This window comes from Triturus cristatus, chromosome 5_1 (assembly GCF_964204655.1).
Source record: "Triturus cristatus chromosome 5_1, aTriCri1.1, whole genome shotgun sequence".
In the NCBI taxonomy this organism is placed as follows: domain Eukaryota; kingdom Metazoa; phylum Chordata; class Amphibia; order Caudata; family Salamandridae; genus Triturus; species Triturus cristatus.
In genome coordinates, this window is record NC_140587.1 from 780,811,018 (window position 1) to 780,827,179 (window position 16,162).

At 46.0% G+C, this 16,162-nt stretch overlaps 1 protein-coding gene across 8 annotated transcripts in view; it reads right to left on the bottom strand.

Moving 5' to 3' along the window:
* The window catches only part of GREB1L (GREB1 like retinoic acid receptor coactivator), a 492,334-nt gene that overhangs the window by 74,590 nt on the left and 401,582 nt on the right, over positions 1–16,162 (bottom strand). For all 8 annotated transcript variants that reach the window (XM_085605794.1, XM_085605790.1, XM_085605791.1 and 5 more), the window contains exons 18-22: positions 9,419–9,611; positions 4,304–4,437; positions 3,006–3,345; positions 1,970–2,085; positions 1,173–1,417 (exon numbers count right to left, since the gene is read on the bottom strand). In XM_085605794.1, the coding sequence (XP_085461920.1) occupies positions 1,173–1,417; positions 1,970–2,085; positions 3,006–3,345; positions 4,304–4,437; positions 9,419–9,611 (1,028 nt within the window). The remainder of the gene's footprint in view (positions 1–1,172; positions 1,418–1,969; positions 2,086–3,005; positions 3,346–4,303; positions 4,438–9,418; positions 9,612–16,162) is intronic.

Below are 16,162 nucleotides of genomic sequence, written 5' to 3' on the forward strand. Positions count from 1 at the left end.
GTCTCTTGAACCCGGATGCTCTGAGAAGGGAATGTGATGGGGATCTCAGTTATTTTTTAAGATGTACCGGGGTGATTGAGGTGATCCCGCTATGGCAATACACCATTCTGATCAGTTGGTTATCGGGTTTGAGCAAACTATGCAAATATGTACGGTCTATGTGCAATTCGTTGTTATGGTTATGTGAATGTGTAATGTTTTTGCACTTGATAAAAAATATTTAAAAAATAAATCTGGTACATCGTTGCAATAATAGATTTAGTATGAATACCTATTGAGCGCAAATTTTAGAAACGCACTGCAATTTACAGATATAAAATTCAGATTGTAACTCAATTTTTTCTCAATTGTTTTTATGAATGCGGCAATGACTGGACTTATTTTATGAACTTGCTTTTTGACTGAAGCCAGATGATGCTGAAATGCCTTCTGGCAGTGAAAATGAATACCTGAGTTCCAATTTATATTTGGAGACAGGTGGAGAGAAAAAATGCAGAAGTACTTAGGCCAGTATCAAGACAGAATACATTGCAAGGCTGAAAACAGACGCACTAGTCAAAATACAAACAAAGGTTCTTTATACACCAACCCTCAGCTGGTTAAGTCTTTCACCACGTACAATCGGTAAGAAATCAGATTTTTGGCGGGCTGTGAGTGGCAGAAGACATAACCAACCAAGTGGTTGTATGAGAAGAAAGTTATATGGTTTTCCATTAGCATATTCATCACGGGCACTTCAGTAAGGATTCTGAAAACACCACTGACTTCAGAGTCGTAGTTTGGCATCACTGACAAATGGTAATGTTCGTGAAATTCTGTACAAACAAAAGTTTTTCATAGAGTGATGTAGGCGAACACCTGACCAAAAAGATGGTAAAAGATTACGAGAGAGAATACCAAAGCATAGTGTGTAATGAACAATTCTTTCTCAGAGTTTGAAGAGCTACAGAAAAGAGAGATGGAAAGAATGGATCAGGTAAAGATTAAAAACTACAGCAGAATTCAGAGTCAAGATACCACTGTAGAAAGCGGATGAACAAAGATGCAAAACCTGGGAGCAGTTGCGAGTATGTAGATTTGATAACTCATCACCGTAAAACACACTACTAATTCCACATGATTAAAACAATCAGTACTGTCTGTATAAATAATGAGATTGTACAGAAACTGACCAGAAGTCCCAGTGACTGCGCTGCTGTTACTCTGGGGCCTTTCCAAGTCTATCAGAAGCTCATCAGAGTCATTCTCACTGGTGTTGACCTTGTCCTGCTCCTTCTCACTGAGGTCGAGGACTGCCAGAGGCTCTCGAATGGCTTCTCTGGAAACGTGACAGCACGCAAGACCAATCTCTTGCTCCAAGGCAGTGCGTGTTAAATAACTGGAATCAATGAGTCGCAGGTCACAGTATTTCAACGACCTAAGAGCAAAGAATTTGAACAATTGTAAACACAAATAATCGCAGCCAGTGCGCTACAGCACCTCCTGAGCAGAGAATGCCTGTATATTGCAGAAAGACTTAGGCAAGTTAGAGAATTCTTGATTGTAATCAGAACTGTGGCACAAGATGTGAGTACGCTAGAATAGGAACACACAGAAAGCATGTGCATCACAAATTATCATTACAATGTGTTTACATTCTGTACTCACAACATATGTCTTCTACTCAGTTTCAACGATGCCCATCCCACCTGAAATTTGCCTAGGAAAAAGGTGCAAGTGATATACAAATCTTGGACTGGGAAAAACTCTTTAAATAGATAAAATTGTATCTTTTTCAAATACAGGGCTGATATGTGTGCGATTGTGAAACTAAAATAGTGATCTAGTCAACAAATGTTCTTTGCCTTACTCCTTCATTAATTTTTACAAAATGTACATGCCCGACAAGTCTAAAAAGAGGCATCCTCCTAGTAAAACATAACAAGAATCTACATAAACGGCAAACCTTGCGTTTAATGACAAACTGTACCTTGGGAAAGTCTCTCCAAGCGGATCCTTTCCTGTAAGGATCACTATGCAGGGCAACCCCTCCAAATCAAGGTATGTCTGAGGACTCCAGTCTTCCTGACTGCAGCCTGTCCAAGCCTTCAAATATATTAAAAGACTCAAAATTAGAAGTTTCAGTATTCTAGCTGGATGACATTAAGAACATTTCCCACCCAATCTGAAAGATTATAGTATGAAAAACATCTCCCTTCACAGCATACTGTTTTTGAAGTAGTGTGCGAACACCATTGATGAATCAGAAATATACTAGATTAATTAAACTGTCACAACTATTGCTCAGACTGAAATCTGAAGGTAGGATTGAGATTGTGCTGCAAGAACAGAAGCTGAACAGCATTCAAGTTAATATGTAGCTGCTTTTTCAACGTTGCAGATATTTGCCACTGACAATCATGTTTCAAACCGCATACTTCCTGAATCACAATGTCAGCAATCTTGGTGAGCTCCAGAAATCACACAGGAAACAGCCCACTAGCAACCATTCAGAAAGAACCATGTAGGTTCATGTTCCCTTGAACAGACAGGTGTCTCACACTAAGCAGCAGCGATGGACAGCCTCTACAGAGAGTAGAGCCTCAGAAAGCTAATTTAGCCAGGGCCTGAAGAGACCAGAACAGAACCTGGTCCTCACGCCATCAACTCATGAAAAGAACTTCCATCTCAGTTGAAATAGCAATGACTCAGGCCTCTCAATTATCTTTCAACCATGCAATATGATTGGCTTTCAGATTTTTAATGAAAGTTGAGCACGTCCATCAAGACATAAACAGACAATGGCGTTGCAGTCAGCTACTAACCAAAAATCATTCATTCTTCTGCAGGAGAGAGCCCTCATATGGACTTTGGAGCCTGGTGTGTTCAAGTGTCAGTTTTAGACAGATAAATGTGATTTCTAATCTAGTACTCATGGACAACTAAAATCTGAAATAAGGGTGTTTGAGAGAAGGCCCAAACATTATTGTACTTCAAATTCAAACAAACTCAAACTGGCCACTCACCTTTAACCGGGCCACAAAGTGCTTTGCTACATTCAGTTCCGAAGCAGGGTTTCCAAGAATAATTTCAAACCGGTATTGCAGGCCAAGTTTATCTCTGACTTCTTGCAGTCTTTCTTTTGCCAACATGGCTAGCTGTACCGAAGGGATTCGGATGATTAACATGTGCCCCTTTCCGCTCTTGTCTTTTCCAGGGGAAATAAGAAGATCGTCGATGATACTGAGGGTCTCGGGTGTAGTGTGATCTCTGAGGGAAGCCATTGTTGTAAGAGCCATGAGGGCTTCCGAGTATTGCTGTATAAGGAGGTAGCATCGGATCACCATACTGTGCAGCCGAGGATGCCTGAAAGAAAAGACTAAGGTTTTAAAAACAACAAGTACTACAATGCATCAGTCAAAGTAACTCAGACAAAAGTTGATCAACATATATAAAAATGTAAAGCCAAGAAAACAAGCTCACAAGGTACCATGAAGGAAGTTTTGCTTTGATCTGTTAACCCTGAATTTGCTCTGAATATGGAAAGTGTTCTTCACAATACACTCACTGTTATGGACTAGAAGTCTACGTTGTGGATAAGAACAATGAGTTGCAGACACTGTAAACACTGGTGTCTGAATATGCGGAGTGCAACCAGATATAGTCTAACTCTTGATGTACTCAACTTTAGGGTTGGTTTTATGGTACATTATAAATAATATTGTATTGCAAAAAGTGTGCTGTCTTAACAATTTAAAATTGAATGTTTTTTGCTGAAACATTTAGAAGCAAGCCCACTGCAATGGTGAAATCGACATGACAGGATAACGTGGACAAAAAATACTCAGCCCGACAAGGAAACCCATCTGACATGCCCCAACAGGAAACGCACCAGTCAACTGCACAGGCAAGGAACGCCATGGCCCACAACCGGACAACAGGTTTGGGAGTTTAAGAAGCACAGAATTTCAAAATTATTTGCATATTTAGACAAAACCCATCTCTAGGAAACTATGCTTCAGGATTTGCACGTTCAAGAGATCATGTATGTAGGATGACAATATACAAGCATAGACATTCAGAAATAAATAGCATGTTCCGTTCACATGAAACACTGATGCTCAGAACAAATAGCCCAAAATTTGTAGCAGCCGCCTATGATTGACAATGTGATAAGAGCACAGGATGCTACAGACACAATGGCAATGTGTGCGATATTATCACCAGAATAGCACCAACTGTGTATACCACATGAAGTCATTATGTCACCAAGAAGCTAGGATGAACACTAAACATAAAAGATACAGCCTCCTTCATTAGTTACCTCTCCAGGAGTGTGTTCACCATTTTCTCAAATGTTTCGTCACACCTTAGCAGAGGACTTGTGATTCCCCAATGTAGGGAATTGCTGTACTCATTCAAACCGAAGTACAATTTTTCCTGGCTATCCATCTCCTCCTACAACACAGGAGCAAAAACACAATCAGATGAAGAGGCACAAGACAAATAATGCCATCAGCGAGGATTACAGCTATGACCTCTTTCCCACCGCAGCATTAAAGTAAAACCCTTTCACTCCCTGCCACCCGAGCACTTGATATGGCTATTGAAGTCCCAGGAATCCTATATTCACATCAGAAATGACCAGGCACACAGATACATCAGCCAACGTGAAGGAAGATGGGACTTTCTTATTGCAGTTCTACTGTGCTTCCACGTGTGTATCAAATTACAGAATGTGCTGGGGATGGGAGTATAGAGTATTCAAACTAACTTTTGTATAACAATTAGAAATTGTAATGATTAAAGGACGGAAAAGGTGAAAAGGCACTTGTGCACAGCTTCCTTGCAATCCTCAGATACTTTGCATCAAGTGAGCATAGCCAATATCAATTTTACTTGGCAAAGAATGAGAATTAGATGCCAAGTAGCTGTCAATCGGGCAAAGCTACTGGCCAACAATGGGATTATTGGCCTTTTGTTTTCATACCTCTACATAAAGAATAATTGAAGACTTGAACCATAGCTTATTGTTCAATTTTGCTAATTGTCCAAATTGTTTCATGACGATTACAATGGGATAATTGCAACGTTACAAAATAATCCTGACAATATTACCCCTATTATCACCTACCAATATAAATAAATGATCAGTATTTTTATAAGAAAAATGACAACCCTATTTACAGACTAGATCGTTTGGTTTTGCAGATTATTGGTTGATGCTGGGGTAAATCCGGTAATCTCCTCAATCAATCAATTTTATTATGTTTTGGCACTCCGAAGAGGTCCACATAAAACAAGATACACAAATACAAATACACATTCTCAAAGTAAAAATGACAACTACAACATTTTCCACTGAACAAGGTAATCAGCGACACGTAGCTTATTGTTCAAGTTATATAGTTATTATGAAACCAAGAGAACATGGACTTAGATTTATCTCAAAGTGCTAGCACCCAGGCAGTTAACTAGTAGTGGAGACCTTCATCGAATGACTAATGCCATCAGGGGAAGGAAGCCATTAGGTTAACATGGGCATATTCACTTGAACTGATAGCGACCTTTGACCCTGCCTGCAGGTAGGTCGCCCCCCCAGCCGCCACACGGTCCTCCTGTGCCTGCTGCTGCCTGCCAGCTCTCGCCGCTGCCAGTGAGTCCCTGCGCCTGCTGGCACCCCGCTCGTTGTGCCCTGCTCTGTGCCCCCAGTGACCCGTTCTTCGTTCTGTACCCCGTTTTTTGTTTGCTTCCCCCGCTCTGTTGTGCCCTGCTCTGTGCCCCCTGTGACCCGTTTTCCCGTTCTGTACCCCGTTTTTTGTTTGCTTCCCCCGCTCTGTTGTACCCTGCTCTGTGGCCCCAGTGACACGTTTTTCTTCGTTCTGTACCCCGCCCCCTAGTCCCACGCTCCAGCCCGTGCCCCCCTCCCCCCGCTGCACCCTGCGGCCACGCCCCCCGCTGCCCCATTCGCCACCCCGCTCCCGCCTCCCAGCTGCTCCTCCCTTCCACTCCCACTTATATGGAGGCCGCGCGCGCCTAAGGCAAGCCCGTCTGCGCCCGTCCGCACCCGGACCGCGCCCAGTGCCAGGACCCCTGGCCCCCGACGCAGCCAGCCCACCCGACGTAGATACAGTGCCACCGCCCTCCACGCACTCAACACCTGCCGACATCCAGCCTGCTTCAGAGCCACCCCAAAACGCACCCATGGAGCCTTCACCTGCCACGCATGCAAGTTCACCTGCCCCCGGTCCTGCACCGCGCACGCCAGGACAGGCGCCAACAACAACCACCTCAAGTGCATCCTGCTCAACACTCGCTCCGTCCACAAGCACGCCGTCGAACTCTGTGACCTCCTCGACACAACGGCTCCGGACGTCGCTTTCCTCACGGAAACCTGGATGAACGCCTCCTCAGCCCCCGACATCGCCATAGCCATCCCGGACGGCTATAAGATCACCCGGAAGGACCGCATCAACCGAGCCGGAGGCAGCATCGCCATTGTCTACAGAAACACCATCCGCATCACGACCAACACCGACGACACCCTCACTGACGCCGAACTCCTCCACTCCCAGATACACACCGACCACAAGATGACCGTCAGAGGTACCCTCATCTACAGACCCCCGGGCCCCCGCACACAATTCAGCGAAGCCATCGCAGACTTCATCAGCCCGCTCGCCCTCGCCTCCTCCGACTACATCCTCCTAGGGGACCTCAACTTCCACCTGGAGAACAACAAGGACAACAACACCACCACCCTGCTAGACAACCTCACCAACCTCGGCCTCAAGCAACTGGTCAACACCCCCACCCACTACGCCGGCCACACGCTGGACCCCATTTTCTCCTCCAGCAACCACATCTCCTTCAGCCACTCCACCGGACTTCACTGGACTGACCACAGCTGCGTCCACTTCAACTTCAGGAAAGCCACAACTCACCACCGCCCGCTACAAGCACCCCGTAGATGCTGGAGCAAGATCACCACCGACCAGCTCACCACCTCCCTGAGCCAAAACCTACCCTCCTACACTACGGACCCCAACGAATCAGCCCTCAACCTCACACAGTGGATCACCAACTGCGCCGACGCCCTCGCACCACTGAAGAACCCCCCCAGCAACTCTGACAGCAAGAAAGCCTCATGGTTCACCAACGATCTCAAAGACTCCAAAAAATCCTGCCGTACCCTCGAGCAAACTTGGCGCAACGACCAGTCATCAGGAAACATGACAGCCCTCAAGACCGCCATCCGCAAACACCACCAGCTGATCCGCACCACCAAAAGGGCAGCTTTAAGAGACCGCCTGGACAACAACTCCCACAACAGCAAGGAACTCTTCAGCATCGTCAAAGAGCTCTCCAACCCCAGCGCCAGCAACAACGACATCACATCATCACAAGACCTCTGCGACTCACTCGCAACATTCTTCCACCGCAAGATCGCCGACATCCACGACAGCTTCGGCCCCCACACCACGTACCCTCCCACCGAGTCCACGCCCCCCACCACCACCCTCTGCACCTGGAACCCCGTCAGCACAGAAGACACCACCCACACGATGAACTCCATCCACTCCAGCTCCCCAGCGGACCCCTGCCCACACCACATCTTCAACAAAGCCGACTCCATCATCGCACCCCAACTCCGGGACATAATCAACAACTCCTTTACATCCGCCACCTTCCCGGAGAGCTGGAAGCATGCGGAGATCAGCGCCCTCCTGAAAAACCCACAGCGGATCCCACAGACCTCAAGAACTTCCGCCCCATCTCGCTCCTCCCCTTCCCAGCCAAAGTCATCGAGAAGACCGTCAACAAACAGCTGACCACCTTCCTCAAGACGAACGACTCCCTCGACCCATCGCAGTCCGGATTCCGAGCGAACCACAGCACCGAGAACGCCCTCATCGCAGCCACCGACAACATCAGGGCCCTGCTGGACAACGGTGAAATGGCCGCCCTCATCCTCCTCGACCTGTCGGCCGCATTCGACACCGTCTGCAACCGCACCCTGTCAACCCGTCTCCACCACGCCGGGGTCCAAGGGAAGGCCCTGGAATGGCTCACCTCCTTCCTCGCCGACAGAACCCAGAGAGTCCGTCTCCCGCCCTTCCTTGCAGAGCCCACCAAGATCATCTGCGGCGTACCCCAAGGATCCTCACTCAGCCCAACCCTCTTCAATGTCTACATGAGCCCCCTCGCAGCCATCGCACGCAAACACAACATCAACATCATCTCCTACGCCGACGACACCCAACTGATCCTCTCCCTCACCAACGACCCCGCCACCGCCAAAGCCAGCTTCCTGGAAGGAATGAAAGACATCGCGGAATGGATGAAGCTCAGCCGTCTGAAGCTGAACTCAGACAAAACGGAAGTCCTCATCCTCGGTCCTTCCCCCTCCGCCTGGAACGACTCCTGGTGGCCCCCCGCCCTGGGAACCGCCCCCAAGCCCACGGACCACGCACGCAACCTGGGATTCATCCTGGACTCCTCCCTCACAATGACCAAACAAGTCAACGCCGTTACATCTTCCTGCTTCAACACCCTCCGCATGCTCCCTAAGATCTTCCGCAGGATCCCCACCGGAACCAGGAAGACGATAACCCAGGCCCTCGTCACCAGCCGCCTGGACTACGGGAACGCCCTCTACGCCGGGACCACCGCCAAACTTCAGAAAAAACTCCAGCGAATACAGAACGCATCTGCTCGACTCATCCTGGACATCCCCCGACACAGCCACATCTCGGCCCACCTGAGAGACCTGCACTGGCTCCCCGTCAACAAGAGGATCACCTTCAGACTCCTCACCCACGCACACAAGGCTCTCCACGACATGGGCCCCGAATACCTCAAAACCCGCCTCACGTTCTACATACCTACCCGCCAGCTCTGCTCCGCCAGCCTCGCCCTCGCCATTGTCCCACGGATTCGCAGAACCACCACCGGAGGAAGATCCTTCTCCTACCTGGCGGCCAAGAAGTGGAACTCCCTCCCAACCCACCTACGAATGACCCAGGACCATCTCTCCTTCAGGAGGCACCTCAAGACCTGGCTTTTTGAGCAGTAGCGGAACCCCTCCCCCACCCCCCCAGCGCCTTGAGACCCTCGCGGGTGAGTAGCGCGCTCTATAAATGTGATTGATTGATTGATTGATAGCCTTCTGTGGCAATAATCGCTAATCCGGTCCACGTCTATGCTATAGATCGACATTCCTTGACTAATCATCTCTGCCAATGAAAATTCAATCAATAGAAATTTGAGGTTTTTGAGCGACCCAACCCATTTTCTCTTCAATGTCCACCGGTGCAATGTCATCATCTGTGACCAACAAAAATGCATCAGTGGCTTTTTTAAGGCTTGACATCAGTGAAATGTTAACAACTGTAGAAATGGGCGCGTAATTCAATTTTAGGATAAAAACAAAACTTACCACGCTGTCCGGCTGCATCCAGTGGACCTCATTGCAGGAGCTGATCCTGGATTGCTGAGTTTGCAACGCATATGGGAAAGAGCTGACCTGCAGCACAATCAAATTGAGCGCGTCCAGCACCTCTCTGCAATTAATGACTCTATCTGCTAGCCCCTGGCCAGGCTCCCCGTGGGACAGCGAACCGGAAACTGCACTGTTTGGGGCAAAAGCACAGCAATGTCAATACCTAGGTGGGAAAGGGGGTACTTCAAACGACATTATAGCAGAACATTTGTAGAAACCACATTTTAGTTCTTGCTGTGAAAAATGATGTTCACTTCCCTGGGTTCAGAAATGCTACAATTTTAAAACAGTACATATTTTACTTAGGACAAGTAAAAACTGCGCATTTGCTAGATAACTACTTTTAACAATGCTAATTGGTAAAAAGAAGAAAATAGTACAAAAATCAATCATAAGTTGCACAATCAATCTTCACTAACTACTTGTGTTTTGATTGTGAAGAAAAAGGGTTTTAAGCTGCTGTCAGATAAGGGGTGTGGCAAAGGATTGGGTAACGGGAAGTAGAAGGGTACATTTCATTAGTCTTTATTCGATTAAAAAATCATAAAAGACAACATCGACAAGATATACAATACTATATCATAGAATACAATTAAAAAGAAAAAACCCATCATCAATAAGTTACGTTAAAAAGATATTAAATATTCCAAGACTAATGTAATAACAATAAAAACAATACAAATCAATAATCCATAAGATCCTAATGTTAAATTTTTAAGTCTGAAGAACTTTTCTTCTTATGACCCAACACGAAGACCAAAACTTCGCCACTGCAACTACAATAACTTCCTTTGTGTCGCACTTAAAAATGCGCAGGGCTGTTTGCGCAGAACTTATACCTATCTGATTACACAAGGGCTTGATCCACTTCATGCGTGGAACTCTATATGCAGGACAAACAAAAAGAGCATGTGGAATAGTCTCTGGAATCCCTGGGCAACAATGACAGGAGGTATCCATATTTGAACCCAAATTCTGACCCCATTTTTTAATAAATGATTTTAAAGGTAGGGGTCCGACTCGGAATTGATGATACAACTTCCTATCTCCAGTTCCAATGATAATGTCCCAATAGGGTTCCAGAGAGTAATCAAGCTTATGGTCCATAAAGAGGTCAGTTAATGAGCCCCCAGTTATCTGGGCGTAAGAGTTAAGTTGGAACATCTCAACATACAGTCTCTTAAGCTCTATCTTCGACGGGAAGGGATTCCCTACTGGGTCTAACCAAAGTTGTCCAAGGTTCATTGCCATAAGGACAGCTCTAATTTTATAGAGCCAAGGGACTTGGCGAGACTTGTCCACCCCTATAAGATGTTTAAGAGCCAAAGCATAAGATGCTAGCTCTGGGGTGGTCCACAAGCGTCTCCAATAAGTCAGTGGTCTAAAACCTGCTATCTCGTCAAATGATACACTCCCTAGGTCCTGCAGCAATGGTTTTAGGGGTGTAGATTGAGGTAGGCCAGTCAGGGAACGAAGGAACTTATTTTGGGCAAGTACCAGGGGTTGCAGGTTTTCAAAACCCCAAAGTTCCGCACCATAGAGTATTGACGCTCTAACCTTCCCGTGATACATCTTCATTACTGGAGCTATAGGTTTAGTTAAAGAGGATCTGTGTTCTTTTAGGAGTGCTCCTGCTAATTGGTTATGTTTAATTACCGAGAGATCCAACTGGTGGTTCCAATTAAGTCTCCATCCCAAGGTCACCCCTAAATAAGCAAAAAAATCTGTTTGTTCAATAGGGGCATTATTCATTCTAAGAGTTGTACTAATTTTTTTCCTCTTATGAAGGACCATAAATTTAGTCTTCCCAACATTAACCTCCAACTCATTATCACTACAAAAAAAGTTGGAAGCGATCCAGGGCACGTGGGAGGCCATTTTTAGTTTTGGACAATAAAAGAATGTCGTCCGCAAACATTAATATCGGTATTCTAAATCCAGCTAGTGTGGGGGCATCCGTTGGGTAATCAGTGAAATAGGGGACGACATTGTTAATAAAAAGGGAGAAAAGAGTGGGAGCAAGCACGCACCCCTGACGCACTCCTTTAACCACTTTAAAACTATTGGTAGTCTCACCTTGCCCTCCCCATCTCACTCAGGCAGAGATATTTTCATGGAGCCTAACAATGAATGATAAGATTTCTAGTGGCATCCCAGCCCTTTCCAAAGATTCCCAAAGCTTATTCCGTGGAACCAAATCAAAGGCAGATTCAAGGTCCACGAATGCTGCATAAAGAACACCGCCACCCAGCACTACTGTGTTCCAATACAGCATCATAAATCTGAATACCTGGTCAATGGTGCTGACATGGCTCCGGAAACCAGCCTGGTATTCTGATATGTCATTATCAACTATCCACCCTAATACCCGATTTAGTACTATTTGAGCCACCAGCTTCTGGGTGGTATCAATCAGGCTGATGGGCCTATAATTAGATGGCAGGGCCCGATCACCCTTTTTATATATTGGGATGATTTCAGCCCCACGCCATGAATCGGGTATGGTGGCTCCTCCTGCAATACCATTAGCCAATATATGGATATATTTTACCCAATTTGCACGATCGAATTTAAAGATATCAGATGGAATTCCATCTGGCCCTGGTCCTTTCCCGGCCGGTAGGCCTTCCAATACATGCTCCACCTCTGCATGGGAAAATGATAATGCCCCCACTCTTGAATAGGACAATAAGAAAAACGGGATCTCCGGATTAGTGCAGGCAAACTGGGTCTCAAAAAAGACAACCCAGTCTTCTGGGGTTACATGATTTACCGGATTAGGGTTATCACTGCCACTTCCCCATTTAATTAAGTGCCAAAATTTACACCAATTCTTATCCCTACATGATGACAACAAATCCCTCCAATGTGCCTCATCAAACATCCTCTTTGCCAAATATTGGGTTTGCTTATATGCAGCTCGACATCTCCTAATTTCTGGAACTTGCCCCACCCTGATTGCACAAGACAGAGCCCTGAATGCCCTCTTACAATACCCATTGTACCACTTGGCCGACTTATATTTTATTGGCACAGTTGGGGTGTGGGCCTGATTTAAAAAGAATTGACATCAGCTTCTTAACCATTACTATATGCTGCACTGTGATCCCATCAACATTAACTCCAGTAACATCTAGATATAACTGGGTAACAGCAGCAATGGTATCTACTAAAATTTGCCTCATCATAGAGCATCTTACCTCATCATTTACAATGTGGTCCCACTTTACTCTTCGACAATTATTGGTGACCAAAATAGAAGACGGAACACCAACTTTCTGAGTTTCTACTCTCTCTTTAGCGAGCACTTCCAACTGTACTAAAAGGGGATCGTGATCACTCTTAATCCTAACTCGTACCTCCATATCTATCAATTTGGACCACAACTCAACACTTAAAATAAAATAGTCTATCCTACTATGTTTTGTACCCATATTATACGTAGGCATACCCTGGGGGTCTGACTTAGACCTACCATTGGCTGCCTTGAGCCCATATTCCATTGTAAGTGTCTTTAGCTGTAGTGCGGCTGCTGACCAGATTTTAACGGGTTCTAATGACAAAGTCGGGATACCCCAAACTATGTCCTCATCACACGTGTGATTCCCATCTTCAAAACCAAGGGGTTCGTAGGTGCATTTGAAGTCTCCAGCAATAATAATGTTCCTAGGATAATGTAGAGACTTCAGGAAGATATCGAGAGCAACCACTGTCGAAGAAATTCTTCCGCCCACCTGGCCTCTGGCATAGACATTCACTAGGATACACTTGAAACCAGATCCTACAGATATGGATAGAGTCAGAATATCCAGATCTTCTATTTCCACCTCCTTTACTGAAATATCAGCCCGTTGTCGCACCCATATTAAGAGCCCTCCCATAGATCTGCCCTTATTTCTAGGTGCTGGAATAGCTAATTTCCCAAAGGACAAGTAGCCTGGCCTAAAGTACATTTCCCTAGCCCAGGTTTCTTGAAAGATTACTACATCAGCCTCTTCTATAAAGGATGACCAATCCTCTGAGGCAACTTTGGAACTTAGACCCGCTATATTCCACGAGAATATTTTAAGTGGATTAGGCTCAGATAAACTAGTTAACCCTGGGCTACCAACTCTCTCAACAGCCAAAGAAACGCTGGAGTTGACATAATCAGGTTGTATTCTCGGTAGGTTCACCCAGGTTAATGGTCGACGGCTTTAACTTCACAGCTCCCAACCCCTCCTGAGAAAGTCAGTCACAGTCTTCAAGCCCTGATAGTGGTGCAAACCGGTTTGTGGTTAGAACCCCGAGAAGTCCTGCCTGTGTCCCCCCACTGGCTCTTGAATAAACACCCTGCCTTCTATAGCCTGGCGTCGATTTACTAAAAGAAGGATAAAAGAAGCTTAGGGGGCAAACAGTTATTTTTGACGGAAGGCAGCCCCCAGTCTTTTGGCTTAAGTAATCTAAGATCATGCTAGCTATTCCGGGGTTATTAAAATTAGCCACAACACAGTCTCCACTCTCTGTTTTCGCTGTCGGGCCCAGCCAAGAACACCGCCTCACCATTATGAGATATTCACTAATGTCCCACTCGCTGCTTACTCTTTTTTTCATTTGAGTATTAAGCCAATGCATCACCTTCAGCATTAACTGGTCAGTCGTTTCTGTTTGTCCCTCCTGCACTGGGGGCACTTGTCTGAGTATTACCACCAGCGGGGCTGCTACCGGGGGTAAATCAAGGGCTCCCAGCACAGGACCACGGCCAAACCTAGATTGGCCCAAACTTTTAGACATACTTGCTTGAGTAATATTCCCCCCTTGTCCGTGATTGCCTATCGACTTGATCTCGTATTGACCTTCTTGGACAGTCATCCACAATTTTGGGAGGAGAGCAAGGGATAAACAACGCTGATTCCCCTGACGAGTTTGCAAGTTCCATACCCTCACCGTGTACACAATTAACCAAAGGACTGAAATTCGGTCCCTCTAATAGGTTGCTCGTTAGTGGGGAAACAGTAAAAGGAGAAGGTGCAAGGGGGCTAGGGAAAACGATTCCACTAGGAATACTATTGATTGGAACAGGGGGAAACTCGGGGTAGTTTGAAGACCTACTGACTTTGCAGACCCAAGTGCTGTCTTAACCTTAACAAATTGATCGCAAAATAAGAGTTTCTGCTCGATCTTTACCAGTTTATCCAAAATAGGATTCAACGAAAGAGTTAGCATTTCCCTTATTTTTGTTAAGAAATACTCCTCATTGGCACTTGGCAGATTAACACTCAACGTTAGGGGTTCGGGAACATTGGTAGTCACATAAGAGCTATCAATTTGCAGGGGAGAGAGGGAAAGCATAGTTGATCAGTCTACAGTTTTAGCAGACCTAGGAATTTTGGCTGCTTTTCCTAAATGTTGTTTCCCCCCGCGTTTCCTTTTAACAACAACAGGGTCCTTACGGGAACTTGGTGGCACTGGCTTTTTTTGGGACGTTGTCCTCGGAGACAATATAGATGGTAATGTACATACATTTGAACAGGGAACAACAGCGACATCCACTGCTTCAGGTCGAGGAGAGTGCAATGAAACAGGTAGACTGACCCCCAAGGGTTGGTGAGCAACTCCTGAATTAAAAATGGGTGGTCTATCAGGAGTTCTGGCAGTCGATAGAGGACCCAAGGAAGATCTTCTGCTACCTTGGGGATCCAGGGACATCCGCCGCTCAGTTAAAGTTATTTCCCGCTCTAATAAGGAAGCTGCCCTTACTATAAAGTTGTCCAAAGTCCCCGCAACGCTCCCTCCCGTAAGACATTTGGTGGTTCTACCATCCCGCAAATTCATAATGAAGGAGGAAGCGATTACCCAAGGCTAGGTACACAAGGCGGAAAGAAGAGCGTATTTGCAGTTGTAGACGTCCCACTAATCTAGCAACCCTGGGGCATCCGTTCGGGCTTGGCTTGTGTAAGGGACCCTCTAGCTGTACACCAAAATGCAAGGGGTGTCCCGGCCCAGCCCCTACCAGTCTCTAACGGGCTCAAACAGGCCCGCCCTTGGCCTGGGCCTCGCCCGGCGCGCGCCCGCGCACGTCCCGCGCAGCGGGAGCGGCGAGGAGTCTTATAGCCCTTACTCCAGCTCAGGTGCAGCCAATTACCAGCCCAGCAAAGCCTCCTGGGCTACGAAGTCCACAGCCACGGTGACCACAGGTAGGACAGAGCAGGGATACAGTGAAGGGTACATAAATTAGCATATCACAGATTTATTCTCCACTGCACAACATTGTTAGGAATGGTTCTTCATTTGTTTATCTATCGAAAACATGTAAATTAAACACCTGTGAAGATTCAATCAGTCATGTAGACTGCCACACACCTATAAACCATAAACAAGATGAAATTGGTCTCTGATTCTTCAATATCTTTGGAAGATGCTGAACATTCACTAGGAAATTCACATTCAAAGTTGCATTGCATTAGGGCATCACTTTAAGCATTGGTTGGAATGTGATAAGCTAAAATTTGGAAGTTCTTGGCAAAGAAATGTACACACCGACATGGCATGATTTTAATGAGTGTGCCATCAATAAATGACAACTGGTGAAGATGCACATCCTAGGAAAAGGTTTCCACTGTGCTCTCTGCACACAAGCAGAAGTAGAGGAACTGCCCAGATATTGTTTTTAAATTATACCATTTTAAGTTAAACATTTGA